Source organism: Balaenoptera physalus (genome assembly GCF_965194825.1).
Source record: "Balaenoptera physalus genome assembly, chromosome: 12".
NCBI classification, from domain to species: Eukaryota; Metazoa; Chordata; class Mammalia; order Artiodactyla; family Balaenopteridae; genus Balaenoptera; species Balaenoptera physalus.
Window position 1 is genome coordinate 72,102,990 of NC_138897.1, and position 21,409 is coordinate 72,124,398.

Sequence of the window (21,409 nt, forward strand, 5' to 3'; positions counted from 1 at the left end):
TAAAATAAGGTCATACGGTCGGAGGCTTAGCTACATAAGCTTAACAAATACATTTGCCCTTTGTAGTTGCCATCGCAAAAGCTTACCTTTTGCATTATAACTTTAAATGGAGTATAATCTATAAAAATTTGGAATTACTATGTTGTACACTTGAAACTAAGATACTATTGTAAATCTACAATACTTCAATAAAAAACAAGTGCCACTTTAGTTAGGCTCAGTGATTAAGTTTATATGTATGGGTTACATGTAATATATATTTGATAGTCACATTAAAAACAAAAACCAAAAAACACAAAATAAAACAAACAAAATAAAAAACCCAAATAAACCATAGTTACATGCACCAATGTCAAAAGGTAACACTGAGTGAAAGAAGAGTGCTCTATCCTTCCATAGGTGTTGATGCCAAGGGCACTCCTTAATTTAAAACATCTGTTCAAAAAAAAAAACAAAACATCTGTTCACTAAACTCTGGATACCTACTGGGTATAATCCCTTTCCTCCCGTATCAGGCCCACTGAGAGGCTCAGTGGCAGCTCTCCTCTGCTGGCAGCTCTGATGGTATGAAAAACTTTTACAGATCTCCATTCAGTCATTTAGTCACTCAACAAACATCCACTGAGTATCTAGCATGGGCCACACACTCTGGAATGGTCAGTGGGATCAGGATCCCCATTTTACAGAGGGGGGTCTGGAGGCCCAGTGAGGCGAGGCCACCTTCCTGGGGTCAGGATTGAGCCAGGCTCTGTGCAGACATGTCATCTCTATACCTCAGTCAGAGGGCAGGTGTCGGGGGGTTTCCTCTACAGGAGTCTCTCCCACTTCTGCACCCCAGGCTAGTCTTTTATTCATCGGTTACTTTGTTCTCCAGAGATCCCATGAGCACCTACTCAGTGCCTGGCCCTGTGCTGGGTGAATGGGAGACCACAGACTGGTGGGAGATGGACAGACATCTAGAGAAAGCATGATGTGGGACCAGACCCTGGGACAGCTGCTCCAGCTCAGTTTCCATACATTTGATTATTCATTTTGTATGTATTTTTGAGCACTTACTGTGTACCAGACACTTAAAGAGACACAGACAGTTCCCCTTTATCCTTAAGGGGATCATGACGTACAACACCGGGCCCCGCAGTGGTCACGTGAGAGGATTCTCATGATTGTCAAACGAACAGACACACACGAGACTATTCTCCAGTTTATCATCACACACACACGCATACACACACACACACAGCTCTCTGATGGCAGTGAGGATGGTAGGAGCCTCAAAATGAAAGAGGCCGATGACAGCACTTAACCATCAGATGCTGGGTGGAAGCAATCATCCTAGCGTGTGGTGAGGTCCAGGGAGCAGCGGGGGGCTCCTAGCTCAAAGGACGGATGGAGATGATGAATAGCACCCCAAGGGGCAAAAGACATTGAGCTGCCAACAAGGGTCCCACTCAGAAAAGAAAATTAAGGATAATCAAGCGACTGAAGTCAATTGTCCCAATAAATCATCACAATCCCTTGGCCATTTTGTGGACCCAGAGCTCACTACCTGAGGAAGAAGAGGTCAGGTGTCCAGGACGAAGGACCAGCAACCCCAGGGCAGGTGTGATCAGTAACGATTCCCTTAGTCTTTGCCCAAGATGACCTACAGCCACTTAGACCACCTGGACACCCTGAAGAATAGCACCAGTGATGCCATGCTAATTGCACCGGAAGCACCAGAAGGGCCACTTCATTTTCTAGTCCTTTCCTCCCGCACCTAGGGAACAGAGCCTCAAGACAGAAAGATAAATGCTCAACCAGGTGACAAAATGTTGCTTACGAGGCTTCCCTAAATCATAGCACAGTCAGAGCAATACTTGACTGTCCTGGGTGGTGAAAACCTACCACCACGGGTACCAGGGGAATAAAGCAGACTTGCCAGGGGCCCTCAGGGCAGATAGATCCAAGTTAACTTAACCGTCCCTATAGGTCTCAGCTTATGAAGACCCCCAGCCCCTGGCCCAGAGATCCACCCCGCCATTTAAGACCAACAGCCATGAAAAGATACAAGAGGCCGAAACACACCATGAAATGAGTTTCAGGACGTGGCACGAGGTGGGTTCATGTTTCAATGTTAGATAATCCAGCACGACATGGAGAAAATAGGTCGAGGGGACTTGTCATCTTCAACCTCTTTGTGTGGAGCAGCCTAAGATGTCCCACACCACCCTCCGTGGGACCCCTGGGGACCCTCTTCAATCTCATGTTGATTGTGTAGATAGCCATTTCCAAAGCTGGCTTTACTTTGTGTTTCTATGAACTTCTGTCAAACGCTAATTGTCAACAGCCAGAAGAAAATAATAGTTTCCTTTGGAAAACTATTGCTCAATCAGCCATGGGGACAGCAGAGTTACAACACGTACTGATGGTTGAAATGATTCTTCAGAGAAGCAGCATGTCACGTTCCAATGACCGTGGGCTTCAGAGTCAGGAGGACCTGGATTTGAGTCCTGACTCTACCCCTTGCTAGCTGTGTGGACCTGCACGATATACTTAATCTATGGAAGCCCCTACTTCTCTCCTTCCAGGTGAGATAGGCCGAGACCTGGGGCCCTTTACCAGAGTGTTTGCACCTGGACAAACGTCTTCTGGAGCAACAGAATACAGAGGAACTATAAGGTACTAACATTAACTGCAAGCATGCGCAGCTGGGGTAATTAGGAACAATAAGATACAGAAAGGCCGCAAACCAACTGCCATTTCTAAGGTGCCGGGAGCAAAAGCCGGCACTGCGCATGATCCCTGCACACGGCTCGGCACCAGGAGCGGGTGGGCAGACCACCTAGGCTACGTCTCCTGCCCGACCCACTGATCTGCCCCTACCCTCACCTCATTTAAGGAATCAGCCCGCCCTCCTTGGGGAGCGAGCAAGGGCACCTGTTCCTTGTTTGTGCTCCCTCGTGCTGCAGCATGAGCCCCAGTAAAGCCTCGCCTGAATCTCTCATCTGGCCTCTTACCAGTTCCTATTGATTAAAGAGCCCAAGGAGCCGAGTCAGTCACGCAGGCAGTGGACAGAGCACTCTTTTAGAGCATCCTGTTTGCTGTTTAAGACTGTGCCCTCTGGGGTCAGAACTACGTGGGTTCAATTCCTGGCTCTCCACTGCTTTGGGTAAGTCGGTTCATTTTCTGTGCCTCCGTTTCCCCATCTGCGACATGGGAATGGGGAAAGCCCTATCTCCTAGGGTTGTCGAGAATAGGACGTGAGTTCATTAAAGACCTCAGGCTGCTGTCCGGGTGAGCGAGAGCAGCTGCATCTTCCTTACACCGAGAGACACCGGCATTCGGTCGAGCTATTTCCTTCCCGGGACCAGCCGGGACACGGAGCCGGGCGCTCCTCCTCACCCAGCTGCTGTGGCCTCCGGTTATCTGCCTGGAGCCGGGGAGGGAGTATGGCTGTGCCGCTGGCCGGGGCCGGGGCGGGGGATGTGGAGGTGGGGGTGGGGTGGGGGACGGGGGGCGGGGGGCGTGGGGGTGGGGTGGGGGGCGGGGGCGAAGGCGCTGGCGTCGGGAGCTGTCCCCGCCCCTGTTCTGCACCACCAAATACGTCCATGCGCTCCAACTGCCTGGTCAGCGGCCACCCCGGGCTGCTGCCTCCTGTCCAGACCTGGAGCTCAGCGGCTAATTTTAGAAATGACTTGTCCACTCAGCTGCTGCTATCACATTGGCGTGGGGGAGGACGGGGAGGAGCAGTCAGGGAAGGGGATGTGAGTGCCGGCGCCGGGCGGGGAGCTGCTGCCATTTCTTCTCTGTCCCTGCTCTCCTGGCCTGGTGGGTCTCTGCGCTGGGACCTGGGGAGACCCCTCGGACCGGAGTGGATCCTGTGACCTCAGCCCCGGCTGGAGAAGGTACCGTCGGGCTGGGTTTGACGGTGCGCGCCTTGTGAGCGGATAGGCCTAATTTTCCAGAATGTGCTTTGGGGGCTGTGGTGGCCTCTGGTCTTGCCATCTATTTCAGGCCTTTTGGCCTCTGAGCCCTCTTCCCTTTGGCTGGTTGCCTGCTTAGAAAACAAGAGTGTTTCATGGAAGGATTTTATGACCAAACGCTGGGGTGAGGGGATACTTTTAAAGATCACCCTGGTCAGGCCCCAGCTGTTTGCTAATTATTAAATATATTTAGAGTCAGGAGATAACCTTCACTTTGGAATCTCAGCCGCCAGACGGCAGGGGTTCGTATTTTCCCTCAGCTACCAGTGGTTTCTGCTTAACTGGGTGTCAGTTGATGGTCAGGAAGCCAAACGCGTCCCCTTTCACGTTTCCAACACTGTTGAGTCTAAGCCTTGATTGTAATGGTTTTTTATTCCATTTCTTCCAAATAAGCATGGGGCGGGAAGGGGTATGGTGGACGGAGGTTTGAGTTTCATGTGGCCCTGACTTGATCCACTGTCCGAGAGGAGGGATTTTCTCTGGCTCGCCCGTTGTGGGCATTTCTTTGAATGGAGAAGTGGCACAGGCCTCGGTGGGTGGTGTGGGCAGTGGGCACAGTGGGGAGGGGCTGTGTCTTCACATGGAGCTCCCTCCCTGGAGTTAGGCCTCAGGGCCATGGCCTTGGGAAGGCTTTTCCGTAGAGGTGGCTGGGAAGGGAAAGTCCAGTCGGTTCCAGTCTGGCCTCGACCCGCCGGGCCAGGAGAACTGGGCTGCCGCTTTCACTCTGCGGCCAGCCGAGCAGATGCCTGGCCTGCTCAGTGCACCAGCTCAGGGGGGCCGAGGGGCCCACTGGGGCTTCCTGTGTCTGACAGGACCGTGGTTCCCTCAGGGTTGTCTTTGCTACTGACTCAGGCTCTCCTGTATCTGGGTGATACGTCCAGGGGGCGCTGTGTAGTTTAGGCTGTGGATGAGTTCTAGAAAATAATGACACAGAGAGAGAGACGGAGGAGGAGGAGAAGGAGGGTCTCCTGACTTTGGAGGGGCTGCATGTCACCAGTGCAGATGTCTGGTGGCACCTGCACATAGGCCCGATGACCTTGAATAGCCAAGTTTGGGCTCTGCTGACTCTGCGACCTCGGAGCAGTTCCTTCCGGGATCTGAGCTTTAGTTTCGCCTTCTAAACCCTGAGGGCCTTGGCAAGACCATCCTGGAGATGGCAACCAGGATTCAACATCCAGGGCAGCGTTTCTCCAAGGATGGGTCGTTGATTATCTCCACCGGCCTCACGGGGTGGGGGTGGGGGTGGGGGGGTGTTAAACATGCAGATTCCCGGGACCATCTCAGAACTACTGAGCGGTCCTGGGGGGAAGGGGCCCGGAAATTCACAGGTTTCAAACCTGATGGGCGCGTCTGGTGCCCACCAAAGCTGGAGAAACGCCTTTCCTCTGTGGGAGCCGACAAAACCCCAGGGGGCTGCTGCTTAGCACCCACCTTGTCAAAACTCATGGTATCACAGACATGGAAAACACGCACTGTCCTCTGTTAGGGTCTGATTATTGCAAAATTTCATAAGGCCCGTGTTCAGCCAGGGGCAAGACCAAGCGCTTCTGGGGGCTTTGTGAGATGAGATGAAAAGGCCCCAACGCCGGAGAGAACCTCCCGGCACGGCCAAAAGAATGGGAACTCTGGCTAGGTTCCTTCTAGGCCTTGATGACACAGCCCTTCAGCGGCTCCTGGTTTACCTAGGAGATACAAACGACTGTCTGAATGGGCTGGTTTAAGCAGGTGGTTAGTCGTTGTATGGCGACTGTGGTATATGGCATTTCCTTGAATGTTTTTAACTAATAACTTTTATTTTTTAGAGCAGTTTTAGATTCACAGCAAAATTGAGCAGAAGGTACAGAGATTCCCATACACCCCCGTCCCCACGTTCACAGCCTCCCCCGTGGTAACATTCCCCACCAGCGTGGGATGTTTATTACAACTGATGAACCTTTACTGACACGTAATTATCACCAAATCCATAGTGTCTGTGATGGTTCACTCTTGGTGGTGTATATTCTATGGATCTGGAAAATGCATAATGATATGTATCCATCATTATGGTATCCTATAGAGTAGTTTCACTGCTCTAAAAATCCTCTGTGCTCTGCCTGTTCATCCCCCTCTCCCTCCAACCCCCGGCAATCACTGATCGTTTTACTGTCTCCACAGTATTGCCTTTTCCAGAATGCTGTATAGTTGGAGTCTACAGTACATACTCTTTACAGATGGGTCCTTTCATTTAGTAACATGCATTTAAGTTTCCTCCATGTCTTTTCACGGTATCCTTAATATTTAAGCTATGTGAAATTGAATTATTTGAAAAATGGAGAAAGTCGGCAAGTGGAGGGCCCCTTGGGTGCTGTCAAATCCAGCTCACCTGTTCACAGATCGGGCAGCCGAGGCACAGAGAGGGTTAGCGACTTGCCCAAGGACACACAGCTTTGCAGTGACAGCATTGGGCTTAGAACAGCCCCTGCCTTCAAGTTTGGCATTCAGGGAACAGCCTGGGGCTCCCCATTTTAGGAATAATAACCCAATTTTTCCTATTACCCCACCCCCAAAACCTTCTCCACCATCATCCTCCAAGCCTCAAACGAAAGGATTAAATCTCAGCTCTAGTTTCAACAAAAATGAACTTTATTACACAAACAAGCTCATTGGGATGAGAGCTGCTGGGATATCTCATAACCATCAAGGCAGAAGTCAGTCTCTCCTCTTCTCTCTCACACTCACACACACACACACACACACGTGTACACCATTCATTCTGAAGGACCCAGAGCCAACATCAGCTTCACCTGAATCACCTCCCCCGGCCCTGGCGTGACTCACCCAGCTCCGTAATTTTCCTTTCCTGCTCTACACTGTGTTTCTCCCTGCTACTTAATTACTTTGAAGAAGTACAGTTTCTGGCCGTAAAGGAAAGATCTTCGAGAATTGGTGAGGTGGATTTACCAAATACTCAGCCAGTACTCACGCTCAGGGAGTCAGGGATTTCAAGGTCCGGGGTCCCAAGGGAATTCATCTCTGCCCATAAAAGATTGCGTGCGTGCATTTTCAGCTGTTTCTTGGGTACCAGCTGGGGTTTGAGTTTCAGTTTCATGGAGGGGAACCAGATTAGCTGTCGAGTTGAGAGAGAGAGATGGTTGCTTGCTGGGATTAAATGTCTCCTTCACACTGGATATCGCTGTGAGCTTGGGCATGAGTGATTAGCCCCATTTTACAGATCAGGAAGTGAGATTTAGAGGCTTAAGTGACCCAAGGTCATGCAGAGTGAAATGAAAGTGGGACTTGGTGCCTTGCTGCCAGAGACTTGTTTATTTAGTCTAGGCTAATAAACAACGTGAGCTAAGATAACCAATTATGCAACACTGTTCCACAGGGACAGATAACAAAGCCTATTCAAACTCATTATCTCATTTAATCCATTGACAGTCCAGGAGGGGGCATCATACTGTTCCAGTTTTATCGAGGAGAAAACTGAGAATCAGAGAGGGTTAGTGACTTGCCTGGGGTCACAGAGCCACTAAGTGGTGATGGGTCCAGGAATGACTTCTCCTCTTATTCTTCTGTCAACAGTGGGTTGACTCATTTTCTCAATTCTTTCTATATCACATCTATTTATTGTTTGAAGCAAGATTATTTTGCCCTTTCTTCCCCTTAACGCTCCTCTCCACTTGACATGATTCTTCTAGACCAGGGTTTCTTGACCTCAGCACTACTGACATTTGGGACTGAGTAATTCTTTGTGGTGGGAGGACTGTCCTGAGCACTGTAGGACGTTTAGCAGCATCCCTGGCCTCTACCTGGTCGGTACCAGTAGCACCCCGTCTCCAGCTGTGACAACCAGAAATGCCTTCAGGCATCGCCCAATGTCCATGGGTGAGCACAATCACCACCTATTGAAAACCCTGATCTAGCCTAGTTCTGTCCAACAGAACTTTCTTCGATAATAGAAATATTCTGTATCTCTGCTGTCCAATATGGTAGCCACTAGCCACGTGTGGAACATTGGAAAGTGCCTGGTGCAAATGAAAAGCTGAAGTTTTTTTTTTTTGGTTTGGTTTTTAATAAATTTATTTATTTTTTAATTTTTGGCCACACTGGGTCTTTGTTGCTGCGTGTGGGCTTTCTCTAGTTGCGGCGAGCGGGGGCTACTCTTCATTGTGGTGCGCGGGCTTCATATTGTGGTGGCTTCTCTTGTTGGGAGCACCGGCTCTAGGTGTGTGGGCTTCAGTAGTTGTGGCTCGCGGGCTCTAGAGCGCAGGCTCAGTAGTTGTAGTGCACGGGCTTAGTTGCTCCGAGGCATGTGGGATCTTCCCGGACCAGGGCTTAAACTCGTGTCTCCTGCATTGGCAAGCGGATTCTTAACCACTGTGCCACCAGGGAAGCCACTGAAGTTTTCATTTAATTTTAATTAATTTAAATTTAAATAGCCCCATGTGGCTAGTGGCTGCTGTATTAGACAGCAAAACTCCAGGTAGCAAGAGAGCAGGGGTAGAAAGACAGCCCTGTGATGGAGCAATCAGGGGAGCCTCCCAGCAAAAGACTGACCAGCCTCTTGCCTCACTGTGGCAGGGGAAGCACCAGGCTGGAAATGGCAAGTACTTGGCACAGGCACCACTCCTAACCATTCCTGCGCCCATGGCAGACATTGCTGGTCAATCACCACACACTTTCTTGCTAGTTCAGCCATAGCTCAGGATCCTTCTCAACACAACACTCCAGACAGCCCCCAACTACAGATCAGTAGATGCTAGCATTTGAGAGAAATATTACTGGTCATCCCTAGGCCAGGAGGCCCATCTGGGAGGTCCAGGATCTCACTAGGCTGTACGTGGCTGGCAAGGGACGTGTGGCCAAGCTGGGTCAGTGAGGCAACCACAAATATGGAGAGTGGAGAGGCAATGTGCTGGAGGAGCCAAGATTTTTCTATTTCTTCAAGAAACACTCAGAGCATGATTTAGGGAGAGAGGAAGGGGGTGGGGGGAGAGGTGAAGACTTGTCAAAGCCAGCTGATGTGCAAAGCATTTGGAGATTGTTATTGAGCTGGGTGCAATATTGTGATTTATGAAGAAAAATACATATTTGGTCATTCAGACCAAAAATATATATTTGGTCATCTCCCACATGGCCCAAAGCTTAAAATATTTACATTTTCCCCCTTTTTGGAAAAAAAAAAAAAATTTGCTGACCCTTATTCTAGAGAGGGTTCTGAATTGCCCACAAAAGTGGACTTGGTGGATTAAAGGAAATATACATTGAAAATTTCAGCAGATGCTGCCCTTCGTACTTGCACTAGCAGCGTATGAGATTGCCTGTTCCCGTGTCCTCACCAACACAGAGTAATAGCAAACTTTTCCATGTGGCCAATTTGATAGGTGAACATGGTATTTCACTATAGTTTTAATTGTACTTACCTTATTAGCAGGACGATTTAGTATTAGGGAGTAGGTATAGTAAAATATATATTTGGTCTTTGTCCTTCATTCCTGGCACAAAACTTCTAAAACCCGTGGAATTTCCAGATAGGAGTGTCTTTTGATATTCATAACAAAACCGTTTCAACCACACCTGAGTTTGTGTTAATGAGGTGACTTTTGGAAAGCCCCTAAGGAAGGGGCTGGTTGCCAGGGGAACCAACCAGAATTAGAGGATTGGAACTTTCAGTCTCTTCCACCCTCCCCCCACCGCCTTGAAGGGGAGAGGGCCTTGAGGTTGAATCAGTTAATCCTGTCTACATAAGGAAGCTTCAGTGAAATTAAAAGAATGGGGTTTGGAGAGCTTCTGGATTGGTGTACACAGGGAGGTGCCGGGTGGGACAGCATGGAAGCTTTGCACCCCTTTCCCCATACCTTGCCCTGTGCGTCTCTTCCATATGGCTGTTCCTGAGTTAGATCCTTTTATAATAAACTGGTAATCTAGAAAGGAAAAAAAAAAAAGAAAAAAAAATATATATGTATATATTTGGTCATCTCATATATATTTGGCTTTCCAAAAGTCACCTCATTAACATAACAAAAGGCACCTTTTTAAAAAAATTAATTTTTATTCGAGCATAGTTCTGCTGTACAGCAAAGTGAATCGGCTATACATATACATATATCCCCTCTTTTTTGGATTTCCTTCCCATTTAGGTCACCACAGAGCATTGAGTAGAGTTCCCTGTGCTATACAGTAGGTTCTCATTAGTTATCTATTTTATACATGGTAGAGTATATATGACAACTTTATCACTCTCAACACTTAGGAAATTCCAAGGGTTTTGAAAGCTATGAGTCCCAAATATATTGATGGGGTTTGGAGTGCTTCTGGGTTGGTGAACACGTGGAGATTCGGGGTGAGAGGTGCGAGTAGAGAACGTTGAAGCTTCGAGCCCCTTCCCCCCTATCTCGCCCTGTGCATCCCTTCCATCTGCCTGTTCCTGAGTTATATCCTTTTATAATAAACCGGTGATCTAGTAAGTAAAATGTTTCTTTGAGTTATGTGAGCCACTCTGCAAATAGATCTAACCCAAGGAGGGGCTCGTGGAAACCTCTGATTTATAGCCAGTTGGTCAGAAGCACGGGTAACAATCGGAGCTTGGGATTGGTGGCTGAAGTGGGGGCGGGGAGAGGGCGGTCTCGTTGGACTGAGCCCTTTACTCATGGAATATAATCTTATGTCTGGGGAGATAGTGTCAGACTGAGTTGACCTGCCCCACCTACACCCTGGCGCACACACGTTGGAATTGGGTCCAGGAACTTAAAGGACTGGGACTCAACCTCAGTCAATAGGCGACAGGGCTGCTGCAAAAGGCCATCATAATAAAGTCAGTAACGGCTCGCAGGTGTACAGAGGGCTAGTGTCACCCCCATCCCCACCCCCCCGGAAGTGGACAAGAAAGACTGGCGCTCCCATTTGACAGATGGGAGAGTTGAGGCCCAGAGAGGTTTGGCAACAGGTAGCATGGGGCCCAAGCTCAGATGTGAGGGCTCCGGGACTGACGTCTGCCCCCTGAAGGGCATAAGCCTACTGCGCTCACCGTGGTCAGCCTCTTGTGGAGGGAAGTGTCCCCTTGTGCTGCAGAGAGCAGTCTAGGAGGACACTCCCAGGGGACAGTGGCCCGTGTTCTGAAGAATCTGGGAGCTATGAGAAATTGCTCACCTGGCAAATGGTTGAAGGCTCCAGACAAGAAAATGGAGGGTGCACCCCACAGGTGTCACATGGGATGCCTTATCTGTCACTCCGACAGAAGCTCAGAGTCCTTCCCGTATAACACTCCAGACACAACCACTCATCTATCAGAGTTGATATGTGAGTTGAAACCTACTTGCCCCCTAGCTGTACTGGTCCGGGTCCTGATAGGAAACAGCTTGACCTTCTCGCCGGGTGACCTCACGCAAGTGCTTCAACCTCTCTGAGACTCTTGTCTGCTCTATGGGAGTGGCGCCAACCGTGTGGTTGCTGTCTTGGGAAAGAAATGTGATAATGGATTTCAAGATAATTAAATTTCAGGTCCAGTAGGAATTTAAGGGGGCCAGGGGCAGTTTAGGTGTAAGGTTTCTATCTCAGTGCTCGGCACAGTGTAGGTTCTCCCTAAATGTCGGTGAATCACCCCGTTCTGGGTCCTGGGCTGGGGCCTCCAGGCCGGCTTTGGCCATGGAGTCGAAAGAAAATGAAAAGATGATTGAAAGCAGTTACCAGTGATTAAGCATGTGGGTATGTGGCCGTCCTCTTCCCATTTTACGGCTGAGAAAACAGTCTCAGAGAACTTCCTGGGCGCCCACAAGGGAATAGTGGTGGCAGGACATGAACGTGGGCCATGATAACAGATGTAGATGCAGACAGCACAGGGGGACGTCAGCAATCCCCGCTGTAGACTTGCTGGCAACGGCCTGCTCTGCCCCTCCCCAGCCACGCTCCTAGTCATTCATCCATTCAGTCACTCGACAAATATGTATGGAGAGCAAGTGTGTGCCAGGCACTGTCCTAGGCTCTGGGGCCACATAAGCTAACAAAACAGATGGAAATGCTGAACCTCTTAGGGGCCATGTTCTGCATGGGGAGTCAGAAACTAAACAAAGAACACACAGCATGGTGGACAGTGGTCAAGGGCTACGGGGGAAAAAGAGTAAGATCAGATGGTGGGCAGTCCTGGGATAAGGGTGCGGCGAGGTGGAATGGAGCTATGCAGCAATTTCAATGGGATGGTGAAGGCAGGATCACTGAGAGGGTGACTCTGAGCAACGACTTAAAAGAGCTGAAGATGTGAGCCACGCAGAAGGAAAAGCGTGTGAAGCAGAGGGAACAGAATGTGGAAGGGTGCATCCAGGTCACTCCTCACTGAAGTGGGGGAGCAACGGGGAGAGACATTAGGACAGGTGACCACGAGGGCCCTGTAGGCCACTGTAAAGACTTGGGAGTTTGTTCTTTGAGACAGGTGAAGTCATTGGAGGATTAGCTGCTGGGTTAGGGCTGAACATTGAGATGTGAGAGGGAAAGCCTTGAGGGCCCCATGGGGCCACTCAGACCAGCATGTCTACATGGAAAACTGTTTCAAACCATCCCTGGCTTTGGGGGTTACTTCTCCTTTCACCAGCCTCCCTCACCTCTGAGGGGAGACTTGAGACTTTGTCCCACGAATTCGGAGCATCTGGGGCCTCCTCATGGGCTTAAAACAGCAGCTGATGAGGCAGGTGTGAGTTTCAGGCCGGGATGAGACTGTGGTGATAAGAACACTTGCTTAAATTAAGGCTTGACAAAGCCACCCCGGTAGAATTGGCTCCTGGCCCTGGGTCAGTGGGGCTGGCCTGGTGCCTTTGAGGGGCAAGACAGGAGGAGGAAAGGCCCGAGACTGAGCTCTCTCATTTCCCCCATGTGCTCTGGACCCCTGGGCCTGCCAGCAGCCCGGTTGAGGACTACCCAGACCATCAGCCAGGATCCCCCCTAGAGCCTTGAAGCTGAGGGCTATTCTTGGGAAGCGGCCACTGACCTGGGCCAGATGGGAAGTGTTGCGGGGAGGGCAGTGGCCAGGGCAGCAACCGCAGGTCACGCCTATTCATAACCTGGGCTCCTCTGCCCAGGCGTGTAGCGGAGTGAATTCTGGCTGTGAGTCACTCGGGTCCTCTCCAGTGTCTCCTAAGGGGATGAGTGGGGAGGGGGTCTTTTGTCCCCTTCTCTCCCCCAGCCCCTCTCGCCAGAGACCTGGGCTCCTGCTTATTCTCCAGCTTTATTTACCTCTTCTGCCTCTGCAACCTGGAGAGCCCACACCATGGGGCCTTCTTCTTAAGGCAAAGACTTGGCTGTTTTCACTCCAACATGTTTTAAGGGTCTCCCATTGGCACGTGACCTCATCAGAGCTGAAATATCCCTTCTTGGGTCTTCGGATCTTGTGATTTCATCGTTGCCAGGCCCCGCAGGAGCGCTGCAGTGTCAGCCAGCGCTGTGCTGGTCAGTGTTTAACGCCCGGCTCTGGGAGCAAAAGCCCTGCTTTGTGGTATTTGCCAGTTTCTGTGGTGTAAACACTCCCTTGGCTGATTTCAAACTATCATGTGACGGTACCCCATGTGGAGTGGGAAAGTGGGGGCCACAATGGGCTCTCGCGAGATGATGAGAGTCGCGTGACGTCACCTCACGTGGGGGTTGAAAAGCGAAGTCACGGTGGGATCTCGCGAGATGAGGGGAGTGGGGGTGATATCGCCCACGCGGAGCTGGAAAGAGGGCCACAGTGGGCTCTCGCGAGATGATGGGAGTGGCTTGACCTCGCTCCAGGCGGAGTTGGAAAACAAGGGCCGTGGTGTTGTCTGGCGAGGTGGGTTCAGCTCAGCGCCACCCCGTGAGGTTTGTCTCATCAGCTTCCAGGATGTGCAGTTGTCTCTGCGTGGGGCAGGGTTTCCGGGAACGCTGCCCGAGCCATCTTCTTATGGGTAAGTCCCTGAAAGCAGCTCTTTACAGGCCAAGGGGACCTCCGAAAACTCGTGAACCATGGTAACTCTGAGTGTTGAGGATGGGGTTATCTTCCAGGAGGGGGCTGGGAGGGGTCAGTGAGGGATCCTGCTCAGAGATAGAAGTGAGAAAAACCGAAGGGGGAAGAAAGAGGCTCCTTCCTCCCCTCTTGACCCCCTTCACTAAGATCTTGCTGTATAGTCGTCCCTCGGTATCCCTCGGGGATTGATTCCAAGAACCCTCCACAGATACCAAAATCCATGAATTCTCAAGTCTCTTATATAAAACGGTGTAATATTTGCATATAACCCAGCACAGCCTCCTTCATATACTTTAAATCATCTCTAATGCACTGTAAATGCTATGTTAGCAGTTATAAATACAATGTAAATGCTATGTAAAAACAATGTAAATGTAAATACAACGTAAATAGTTGCCAGGGCACAGCAAATTCAAGTTTTGATTTTTGGAACTTTCTGGAATTTTTTTTCCCCCAAGTTTTTTCGATTCACGCTTAGTTGAATTCGTAGATGCAGAACCTGGGCATATAGGAGGGCTCTTCATTTTCTGTGTGGGGTGCTTTGTTATTTGCCCATTTTGGATAGTTCTTGTGTGTGTGCGCGCGCGTGTGCGCCGTGTTGCCCTCTGCCTCCTTTACCTCACAAGCCAATCGGAGCACCTTCCAGTGTGATTGCAAATGCTTCCCAAATGGGCCTGAGACACTGCAGGCAGGATGGGAAATGACTGCAGCCACTCTGGAAGACGGTTGGGCCAGTTCTTAAAAAGTCAAACATAAAGTGAGCAGACAACCCAGCAGTGCGACCTCCTGTGAATCTCCCTAAGAGAAGTGAAAACACATGGGCACACCAAGGCTTACAGGACTCTTCATGGCAGTATTATTCATCAGGGCCCAAAGTGGAAACAACCCAAATGTCCGTCAGCTGGGGAATGGATAAAGAGGATGTGGTTTATCCATACGGTGGAACGCTGATAAACGCAACGATGCAGACAAACCTCAAAAACATTATGCAAAATGAAAGAGGGCACACGTAAAAGAGTACATTGTCTAGGATTCCATTCATATCAAAAGTCCAGAAAAGGCAATCTATAGAGGTTAGGAAGTAAATTAGTGGTTGCCTGGGGCTGAGGGTGGGAACAGCTAGTGAGGCAAATAGGCATGAAGGGCCTTTTGGGGGTGATGGGATTCTGGTGAGGGTTGCAAAACTATACATTTATTTTAAAAACTGTAAATTTATCAAAAACCATCAAAGTGTATGCTCACAATGGGTGAAGCTTACGGCTGGCATAGAAATTATACCTCAGAGAAAGCAGTTTTTTATTTTTACTTTAACAATTTAATATTTTATTTTATTATTGACACCTGGATATGAGGCTGACAGGTTCTTTCCACTTTGGGCTTGCTAATTTACATTCCCCCCCTCCAACATTTCTATTTATAGTAAGCGAATAAAGGAGACCGGAAAACTCGCTTCAGCAGGCTTGTACAGACACTGGCCTAGAAGGTCTGACCTGGGATGAATAAAGCTGTTTTAAAATGTTTCCTAAGCATCCTTTTCAATGGGTTCATACTATTCCTTTAAGTCCGATGTGCTCTAATTTATGCAACTTCTCTAGTTATCGGAGACTTAGGTTTTTTAGTCGTACAAGCAACACAGTGGTGACATTTTCTGGTTGAGGATCACTTCCTCAAATTTGTTTTCCATAAGAGGGCTTTCTAGGTCAAAAGTTATGTATGTATGTTAAGGCTTTCAAAATGATGCTAAAAATGCTTAATCTTTTCCCCAAAGCTCTGGGTCAATTAATAATAGTCAAGGTTTCCTACCCTTTCCTCATTTTCACGGTCAAACCGTGGAGCCAACTGCTACCTCACAAAAGAAACACACAGTCTTCTGTGGTTTTAGAAATCAGGAGAGTGGCTGTCCTCAGGGGAATAGTTACTAGAAGCGGGCATGAGGGATGATCAAGGGGCTGATAATGTTCTATTTTTTGAATTGAGATATGATTTAATACAGTAAAATTTTCCAGCTTAATTGTACAGCTGGATGAATTTTTACACATGCTATACTAGCGTAACCAGCACTCTGTCAACCTAAATAAACTTAGAAGGCAGTAATCCAACAAAAATTTTATTGGAGATTAAAGAACTGTAATTCGGGCACACAGATTTTGGTAGCAACGCAAACAGTGTCCTGCTAGGGAGTAAAATTCAGAGGCTTTTAAAGGCAAAGTGGGGAGGTTTGCATTACAAAGAATTTTAATTGGAGTAGGAGGTCGAAGTTGGTCTTCGATTAACATGATTGAGCACTAAGGCTATCACTAGAGGGAAGTAAAAGTTCCTCACTGGGACAAATCCCAGGTGTTCTTGCAGAGTCCTTGGAATCTTTGTGGTTTGGACCAGTTCCGAAGTTCGTGGTTGCACCGGGGGAGGATGTGTGTAAGGTCCCCCTCCTTGATGGCCTAACGGCCCCATTGTAAAACCCCTGACATAAGTGACTCCATTTTATTTCACATTTCACAACTCGCATCAAGATACAGGACATTTCCATTGCCCTAGGAAGTTCCACTCGTGGTGCTCCCACCTCCATCACTATAGATTAGATTAGATTAGATTTGCCTGTTTATTATTTTATTTATAATATTTATGTATTTATATAATATGTTTACAATATTTACTATAATATTCATAAAGAATATTTCAAATTAAATTCAAATGTACTTTTAATAATTTTAATTAAAATTGTTAATTAAGATTAAAATTTAATTTTAATCAATAATATTTTAAATTAAATTCAGTATACTTTAAAATAAAATCATGTTTTTATTTTAAAAGTTTAACAGTTTTAATTTGGTCAGGGTGCTAGTTATATAGTTGTGTTCTTTATGTGAGAGCCACTGAGCTATACACTTACTAGTATGTACTTTTCTGACTGTGTACATCAAGAGAAAGTTAAAGTGCGGGGTCAGGGGGCAAGGATATCAGGGCACCGTCCACTCCATGGCCAGCAGCTCCCTGCTGACCGCATTCCTCCCAGATGTAAATGACAGTGAGTTGTGCCCGGCTTTGTGGTCTTGGTTCGTGCCATTGGTGGGGGTTACAGATGGGCAGTACCCATAAGCTAACCTGTCCCTCTCTTCTCTCCCCTCTGTGTCTCCGTGGGTCAGTCTCGTGTCCATCTCCTCATGCGCTGCATGTGTCCGTAAAGCCGTATTCCGTGCTGCCCGGCAGAGAGCTTCATCCCATCCTGTCTCATCTCATCTCATCTCACCTCACCTCACCTCACCTCATCTCATCTCATCTCACCTCATCTCACCTCATCTCATCTCACCTCACGGTCCTGGCACTGCCTCAGCATGGCCATCTCATCACGCCTTGCCCTGTGGGAGCAGAAGGAAAGTAACGGTCAGGGCCCGGGCTGCAGCCACATGGGCCAACTGGACCCTCCCAGGACAAGTCATGGCCCCGGTGGCCCAGGCTGCCCCCTCCCACCTGGGGCCACCGGGGGCAGGGATTCTGACATCCAGAGCCTCCCTGGGGCATGTCCAGTCCCCCTTCGGTCTTCTGCCTCGGTTAGCTATGGCCTCTTCAACCCAGCCAGGCATTAGTGACAATGCCCTTGACTCCTCCCAGGGCTGCCTGGTCTCCGTCTGTTCCGCAGTAGGTGGCGGGGGAACAAGGGTAGACCAGCTGTCCAGTCTCCATCCTCATGGCAGCTCTGATGAGCATGAGGGTTGTGTGGGAGAAGTGTGGGTGGGGAAGCGGGGGGTGAGGGGGCAGAGGCAGGGCTGTTGGCTGCCAGGTTTATGCCATGGGGATGAGTTTCTGCGATCCCTGCCTTCTGTCACCATGGAGAACTGGCAACGGGCCCTTCTTCCCAGTGATTCTGCTTTTCCCTTTTGTGTTTCTCATAAGATTCCATGAAGGGCCGCCTCTTTCTTTGATGCTTGTTATCTCCTCCTCACCTCATCCCACCCTGTGGACACGATTAAATGAATTGGAGGCTGAAGGGTGGGGTGGTCGAGAAGCTTCTTTCTGGCTGCCTCTGCCCCTCCCAGGCTGATCTGGGTGTAGCATAGAACAATGCTGGAGGGAGTGGAGGTTGACACCTTCGGAGTGTGCCTTTCACTGTCAGGTTTCAGTCCACTAGAGCGTGGTGTAAACGTGAGCCCACTCTCCGTGTGTCTCTGTCTTCTCTCTTCCTAGGCAGAAGTCTGCCTTATCTCCTGGCCTCTGCTTTGTCTCCTGGCCTTTCCTATCTCCTTTAGATTCCCTTTTATCAGCAGGGCTGCAGAGATCAAGTCTTTGCCACCCTCTTGAAGAGGACCTTGATAAGGAGCTTATTTTAAACCAGTGTGTAGCTCTGCCATAAGAAGCGCTGGAGCTTTTTCTCTTTTTTAAACTCACGAGCAGTCACAGTGATGCTGGTTAAAGACGCACCCCAGTCGCTCACAGCCAGGCCCAGGTCTCAGCCTCCAAGGTCTCTGTGGCAAGTCTCAGCTGCAATCCAAGTCCAGCTAGCTGGCTTAGACCACATTTCTGGGGTAAAATGCAGGCTTTCAAGCCCAGTATTGGGGAGCCCCTGGCTGTCCAGATTCTGGCTTAAGGACCATCAAGAAGTCCCGGCACTGGGTCAGCGGAGCGGGCTGTAGCCATAGGGCTGGATCCTTATATAAACCATGACCTCCCGCCCTTCCCTCCCTTACCATGCTCCTGGCACAGAAAGTGATTAAAGTGATGAATTAATTGCTTAATCTATTAACTACGAGCTGAGATGGGACAGGAGAGTGTGGATGGTTCCCTGTGATCCATCCCCTTCTGGAAACCTGGAAAAGCTCCTTCTGAAACAGGTCTTCCCAGAGATGGGTCTGTCCCACACCAAGGAAGGGAACCCATGGCCTTGTTCATGCAGATTCGTATTATGAGGAAACTGGGTCCAGGCAGAGATCGCCCCAACTGGAGTAACCTCTGAAGCTCGTGCATTCCATTTTCATTCGCTGTCTCGAGGCTTCCCAGAGCCTCGCCGAGCCTCTCTTGCTTTGCTGTGGCCTCTTGTACGTGAGCTTGGTCGTGTATGTCCTCTTTGGGCGCCTCCCTGGCTCTGTCGCAGATTCTTTAAAGGGCAGTTTGCCTCCACTGGTTCATTCACTGAGCTTTCTCCTTCCTTGCTTCTGCAAAACAGATTCGGGAAGAGGACAGGAGCCCTCCACCATCCTCGCCCCCTCCCCTTTTCTCTGTCATCCCAGGGGGCTTCATTAGGCAACTGGTCCGGGAGACTGAGAAAGAGTCGAAGGAAGCAAGACGGAGGAAACAGGCAGCACTTGCCTCCCCGGAACGAGAGGTAAGTGGCCCCACAGGAAGGGGACCAGGTGACTCTCAGTACCTACCATTCTGGGGACTTCCCTGGTGGTCCGGTGGCTAAGACTGCACACTCGCACTGCAGGGGGCCCAGGTTCAATCCCTGGTCAGGGAGCTAGATCACATGTGCATGCTGCAACTAAAGATCCCGCGTGCCGCAACGAAGACCTGGAACAGCCTAAATAAATAATTTAAAAAATACCCACCATCCTGTCCTGTGAGCATCCTTTGAGTCACTTGCCAGCCTTTGTTCCTGCAGTCCCCACTTCAGCTCGATCTGTTGAACTCCTACACCTCTGTCAAAACCCAGCTCTAATGGTACATCTCTGGAAAGCTCTCCCATTGCCTTCCTTTAATTCCCACTCCACCCTCTATGCCTGTCTTAATTGTGGTCAGCATAGTAATTAGTTGATCATGTGACTTATTTGACTAGGCATTCCTTAAGAGCAACAATTCTCTCTCTCATTCGACTCTGTATCTTGAGCAGCTCTCATAGAACTTGACCCATAGTGAATGCTCAAAAATTTTTGTTCACTGAGTGAATGGATGGTAACAGTTGATGTACGAGGGGATCATTCTGCCACTACTTTTGTAAAAAGGGAAACCTAAATATTAACTGAGGATGTATAGATAGTTTGCTTTCATTTAAGCAGAAAAGATGTTCAGTTGTTGTTCTCTGATTATTGCTGTATTGGTTGTTAAAATTCTGAAACCCTTCCATAGCAGGTGGTAAATGCCATGGCCCCAAGTACCCCAAGTGCCCCCCAGCTGCCATGCTCAGCTAGGCCCCTTTCCTGAGTCCCTCAGAGTGGCCACAGCCAATGATTAAAGGCTCACTGCTTGGCACAGGAGGGACCTCAGGGCCCTGCTCCAGCTGGCGTCCCTTCTGACTGGTCGGTGCCCACTTACATGTTCTGAACAGCACTGCTGGATGGAAGCAGTAGGCGGACGAGGTGCAGTCCCTGTGCTTGAAGGACTTGCAGATTGATCCCTGATGGTGTCCAGTGCTGCCTCCCTCCTTTCCCCCGGCTCTTCAGCCAGGGAACTCTGGCAGGATGATGAGCCTGGACCCCAGGGAAGCAGGCTTGGGGTGCTTGCACCTTGGGCATATCACAGTGTTAACAGAAAGGGCATCTCCTTGCATCTCTGCTGCGCCCTCTTGACGCTGGGTGGATGCTGCAGCGGTTGGGCTGAGAGATCTGGTGGCCTCAGGGCCTGGAGTTGGCTTGAGCCCAGTGGCCACCCTGGCTTTGCCTCCCATGCCCCTTCAGCTGTTGTTTGCCTGGCAGGTCCCCCACGTGCCTGCACCTGTCCGGTCACAGTGACTCTGATGCATCAGCGAAGTCCTCTAGCGACTGAACGGCAGCAGCTGCTGAAACCCCCCTGCTGAGCCTTTGTGGGGGGGGTGACAGGGAGGGCAGGCTCTGTCCCCACCCGTGGCTGACGCAGGCGTAAGTGGGGGCCAAAGTCCACCCCCACAGACTGCTGTTAGGTTGCGATGCAGTGTTACTGTGTGCCGTTTATCACTCGACAAGATTCACTGTCTTCTCAGGGGCTCATTTGATACCCTGTACAGCAAAGGGGTGGATGGGATTATACCCACTTATCAGAGGTGGAGACAGATTCAGAGAGGTCAAGGCACTTGCTCAAGGTCATGAGGCCAGATAGAGGCAGACCAGGGCCAGAGTCTGTGTGTCCTCTGCTCTGGCAAGCTGCCTGGGAAAGGGCCAGTCTGGGGAGTGAGGTGGCTGGTGTGGTGGCCACAGAGGCCTGGGGAGGGAAGGGTTCCAGGAGCCTGCAGGCTGTGCTGGCTTTGCTGTGCACAAGTTGAGAAGCAGAGCTAAGCAGAGGACAGGGATAAGCTGTCACTGCAGGGCATGGATGTAGACTCTGAGTATGATGGACAGGCCTCAGAAGACAACAGGTGTCTGGACCATGGGCCAAGATGTTCCCAGGGCTGGAGCAGGGCAGCCTCAGGACATGTTCCTGCAAGGCAGAGAACCCTTGCTGGGTCCTGCCAATTTAATTTTCTTGCCCCGATCACTAAATAACTTCGGCCTCTCTCTCCTCGCCCCAGCACAGCCATTTCATTGGAGCCTCATATGATCCTTGCAGGGAGCCATTAGAATCCATCACCGTTTTGCAGGAGTGGAAAACGAGG

General features: G+C 49.7%; 1 protein-coding gene across 3 annotated transcripts in view; it reads left to right on the forward strand.

Annotated features, from left to right (window-relative positions):
* Positions 1–3,623: 3,623 nt before the first annotated feature.
* Positions 3,624–21,409, forward strand: part of MYO18B (myosin XVIIIB) — a 233,625-nt gene continuing 215,839 nt past the window's right edge. The window contains exons 1-3 of one of the 3 annotated variants that reach the window (XM_082416250.1): positions 3,624–3,884; positions 17,058–17,295; positions 19,083–19,231. In XM_082416250.1, coding sequence (XP_082272376.1) covers positions 17,247–17,295; positions 19,083–19,231 — 198 coding nt within the window. In that variant the 5' untranslated portion in view covers positions 3,624–3,884; positions 17,058–17,246. Of the gene's footprint in view, positions 3,885–17,057; positions 17,296–17,719; positions 18,055–19,072; positions 19,232–21,409 lie in introns of those variants that run through there. The other 2 variants (XM_082416251.1, XM_082416249.1) reach the window with 2 other exon arrangements.